Source organism: Buceros rhinoceros, unplaced genomic scaffold (genome assembly GCF_000710305.1).
Source record: "Buceros rhinoceros silvestris isolate BGI_N320 unplaced genomic scaffold, ASM71030v1 scaffold2938, whole genome shotgun sequence".
In the NCBI taxonomy this organism is placed as follows: Eukaryota; Metazoa; Chordata; class Aves; order Bucerotiformes; family Bucerotidae; genus Buceros; species Buceros rhinoceros.
Genome location: NW_010426179.1, coordinates 48,515 through 53,303, shown reverse-complemented (window position 1 = coordinate 53,303; position 4,789 = coordinate 48,515). Strand labels below are relative to the sequence as shown.

The window sequence follows — 4,789 nt, the reverse complement described above, 5'->3', positions numbered from 1 at the left end:
CAGCAGGAAATAGTGAATTCTAGGCTTGAGAACCCTGAAAATACACCATTTTCATGTGCAAAGATCCCCTTCTGTTTTGTTTTGGCTGGTTGTATTTACGTATTAATTGTAAAGTCAAAAACTTGACCAAGTAATCAGTGTAACTGAACAATCAAGCACAGACAAGCTATTTTCATACCTGTCCTCAGATCGAGTAGTATTTGCTCAAAAAGAAAATTGCAATTTACTTTAACTAAAAGTAACAATTGTGTTACAAACTAAAATGGCAAATTTGTCAAGATCGAAATGTTTTTTGAACCTATTCAGCCATGTTCCCTTGAAGAGTTTTCAGTAGCCTACATAAACTAGGGAAAGGCTTGGAGAAAGCTGATGCACTGAGAACAAGCAGAAAAGCTGATTAACAATATTCTTGGCAGCAGGAAGCTGCAGCGTGCTTGGCACTCTTGGAGAGGACTCCAGGAGTCTGGAAAAGCAGTTTTTAGTCTCAGAGACGGGTCTCTCACCAGCCAGGCCCAAGACAAAATGAGGAGTTTCCATGTCCTCCATACAATCTGTGTTTACCAGGGAGATCTCAACTTTCAACATGTTCATTCAGGAACCTTTCAATGTTAGTTTTATGATTGAGAGGAAGATTGAGAAACGGGAGGAAATGAGGTATGGTCTGAAAATAACGCTTTCAACAGGGAAATACTGCTCCTTTTGTGGCAAAATGTAGACATTTTCCAAACAGGCTCCCACTCCCTTCACTCGAGTCCGTCAGCAAAAGCTGTTGCAATGGCTCTGGCTTTCAAACATTTCCCGTATGCTGAACTAAGTGCCAATCCTGTCTTCTCACCTCATAAAACATGTAGCTGGATAATGTCATCATGATGAGATTATAGGCAATCAGCAGGCCTCGCAGCTTCAGCGGTTTCCGCTGACGCATGTAGAAGGGCCCCATTGCCACGATGAAGAGGTAGAAGGCAAAGAGAAGTGTGACTGGAAGTGGAGAGTGCACCAGGGGCCACGGGTCTGTCCTTGGATCTGAAAGGCAAAACAAGAGGCCAAAGTTGGCACATCCCATACATGATATGGCAGATATATTTAATTACTTCCCTGCAGCACGCCCTCTGCAGCATGCTCTCTGGGAAATCCAAAGTTAGTGTCTTCTGTATCATCTGTACAAAGCAGTACCACAGTCCTTCTCCTACACTGAAGCTCCATGGGCCAGACTCTGCTAAAAGGCTTTAGCATGACGTTCGGGTTGGGACTGTAGTACTAAAAGACTCAGCTGAGCACCAACCTTCTGCAGCACAGGACATTTTCTGTCACGAGCTGGAGCTCTCACTGCAGGCTGCAAGGCTGTCCCATACACCAGCAAAAGAAATAGTTCAAGACACATGCAGCAGGGATGCATAGAACAAAACAAACAGTTCTGGCTCTTCAGGAGTGTAAAAATTTACAGCTAAAAAACAAAACAATTTCAATCACCAGTGTTATTTCCTTCCTGTCCCGCAATGCTCAGGACATCTGAAATTCTCCACTCCTTTGTTTTTGTATCTATCTATCTACTCAGAGGGCGGACGCTCCTAAAAGCATGCCATTTCACTGGAAAATGACAAAACACTTCTCCCTGCTAAAAACTGCTCTTTGGTCCTACAGCAAAGGAAAACTCAACAGATTTTCTGTCATGCCACCACCTCCTGATCCTGTCTCATCTCTGACCCACAGAAATGCAGGAGACATTAAATCTGCAAAAATGTCCCAGTTCCCATTCATGCTTTCCTTTCCTATTTCAATTGTGATCACTGCTCTGCTAAACTCCCTCAGCATCACCCTTTGCTTTCTGACCTGACAGACGCAAGCCCCAGACCCCTCTCACTGTTCTAGCCCTGGGATCCTTGCAGAAGACCTCTACTGAATTTTAGTCCTTGTCTCGCTGGTGAGCCCGTGGGCCTCAGAGTAATTTTTTTTAAATGCCATTCCTGTCCACACTATTAACACACTGTTAATCACTATACTTTCTAACTTCCCAGTTCTTTACTATTCCTGTTATGGCTGTGTCAAGAGCTCTTTAATATTCCACTGCTGGATTTAACTGTTCAACAGAAGTCCTGAATCCCAATTCATACTCTCTCCTGAAATTCAAATCCTGAAACATTTACAGCCGGAGCACTATGCCCCATGTCCTTCTCCTTCAGGAAACATCATGCAGGCTTGCCATTCCACCTTCAGACATTTTTGTGACTTTTCCTTACATTTAACTCTCCAGCAGTGCCCTGTGGGACCAAACGGGATCTGCAGAACCTCTGACTATTGAAGATCTGAAGTCTCCTAACTGAAAAATCTCAAATCTCAAACACCGAGAAGTAGTTTCTGTATTTTGTATGATGATAGGTTCTACTAGCATCAAAAAGAGTTTAAGCCTCAAAGTATTAACTCATTGGTCTAATAAGCTTTCCCATGACACATGAATATACATTTTTAAAAATTCACTGTCTTTAATATTCCAGAGTTAATAAGCAATCCTGAGCTCATATCATCCTGTCAGAGCCCATTGTACATCGAACCGAAAGCTGCTGAGAGTTCCCAGCAATGGGCAGGGGAAATCCCCTATCCCTTCCTTCCTTACTGTGATCCAGCTGGAGCGTGCCTGGGATATATCTCAGGACTGAAGGGAAGTTTGTGATCATGGAGAAGAAAAACTGAAAATTTGCCTAGTGAAAAAAAATGTGGGCTTATCTGAGGATCACATTCCTTCTAGGTTTGTTTTTAAGGATGATGATATTTATGGGGAAATTTCTATTTAAGGCAGCATCTCTACATACCTCCACTTTCAAGGACCCAGTTGTAGAATTCCTGAGTTTTCTGCCAAGCTGAAACCATCACAAGATCTGGAAAGAAATTAAAATTAGGATCCCCAGGATCAGATTAACCTAATTTATCCTAGACTTGACTGCATCTTGCATAAGGATGCTCCTTAGACAAAGACTCAGGACTACATCTAATGAAAATAGTTTGCTCTCTATATAAAATGAAATTTTGGACCAGGATTAGAGTCATGTTTAAAAAGGAAGGAAGAGAAACCCCTGTAATGATGTAACTTCTATTCCACATGTTGATGTTTTGTTTAAGTTTCACCTCTAAAAATACTCTGTACTTCTGAGGAGCTGTACGTGAAATACCAGAGCCAGAAGCTTTGTGTACCATGTTGAGAAATCAATCATGTGATATTTTTTTCAAAGCAGTGTAGGCACAACATTCACACAAGGCCACACACCAGGTGGCATAACTGCATCCTTCTGCAGGCATTCTCATGGGAGCATCCGGTTCCTCCATGTTGAACCCAGGACAGAGAGTCACAATTCTAGCAGGAAGTTTGGGATTAATTCAGTATTACTGCAACTCCAAACATATTAACTGAGCTATGCTGGTTATTTGTCTTTCTGGGGCTCCGTTTTTACACTAATTTTATTTTGCTTTGTATTGTATATATTCTATAATATAGTATATTAAAGCTGACTACTCATATATACTATGATGCTCTTCCCTTCTTTCCTTTAGCAGGCAGACCTTTTCAACGTCATTTGGAAGTTCACCTAGAAAACTCTTTACTGCATGTAAGCTTGTGTTATGTGCCCTAGCCCTCTCCATTAGCAAATTCACAGGACGAGCTTCCTCCCAGTTTTCATCTCCTCCTGGGACTGAGAATAGCACATTTTCTCCTTTGACTTCTCATAGACTGCTAAGAGCACCCACACCTTCTCTGGACCTGTCCCCTACTCTGCTGTGCCCGCTGGGTCCCTGCAGCACAGTAGCTCGTGCATTACGCAGTAGGGAAAACTGTAGCCTAATATAAGGCCTCTTATACCGGTATAAAGGAGTCTTAAGGAGCCTTATGAATATAAACAGTCTCTTCATACCCAAAACACATAGTTTTACATAGAACTACAAATGCACAGAATGTGCCTGGCACTGCTCACCAACTGTACTTCTGACTTTACATGTCTGGATCAAACCTGTTAAAATTAACAAAGCTTCTCTGTATGCCAGTCGTATACCAGATTTACAGTGGTGAAATGTAACAAGCAACTAAACTTGCTATACCCACACCTCCCAGCCTGCCGCCTAACAGCCTGACATGCAACTGCACACACAGCATTGTGGTGGTGACAGAAGGATACTTGCACAAATTTCTCTCCTGCAGTCAGTCACTGCAGTCAACCCCCTTTTTGGTGTGTTTCTCTGACACATACCCCAAGACCCTCAGCACAAACATGTCTCATGCATATCCTGACACAGAGACACATGCCCTTGTAATCTGGGCAGAATCTGCCAGCAGAGAGATTAGTCAGTGATTATCAGCTGGCTCAGAGTCAAACCGGCAGGGATTTCGTACGGTTACATGCCCTCAGACAATCCATACACATTCCAGCTCACCCTACTCCACTTCCTGTGCTTCCCCCAAACCTTCACCTTGTAATGAATGGGAAAACCCAGGAACCGACTTACCCCAGCACGGCAGCTGGCTTCGAGCCTCTGTTTCCTCAGGGGTGTCCTCAGCACACAGCCGCTGCTCCTTTCACTCCGGGTGCACACAGCAGGCAGCAAAATATGAAGCTGTAAGAGTGTGTGCCATTAAGCAGGCACCATGCTCAGCTTTCTTCTCTGCAAGTGAGGTGAGTACATCACCTGCCAGCTCTCACACAGATGTGGTGGATCTTCGTGTCTCTATAGCACAATTCAAAGTCTCCTAGTGGTACTCACCATAAAATCACGGTCAGCTGCAGACACTGTGGTGTTGTTTCAT

The 4,789-nt window shown here is 43.4% G+C and overlaps 1 protein-coding gene across 1 annotated transcript in view; it reads right to left on the bottom strand.

Annotated features, from left to right (window-relative positions):
- Positions 1 to 2,865, bottom strand: part of LOC104498057 (elongation of very long chain fatty acids protein 4-like) — an 8,238-nt gene extending 5,373 nt beyond the window's left edge. The window contains exons 1-2 of the mRNA XM_010141381.1: positions 2,808 to 2,865; positions 836 to 1,023 (exon numbers count right to left, since the gene is read on the bottom strand). Coding sequence (XP_010139683.1) covers positions 836 to 1,023; positions 2,808 to 2,865 — 246 coding nt within the window. The remainder of the gene's footprint in view (positions 1 to 835; positions 1,024 to 2,807) is intronic.
- Positions 2,866 to 4,789: the final 1,924 nt, after the last annotated feature.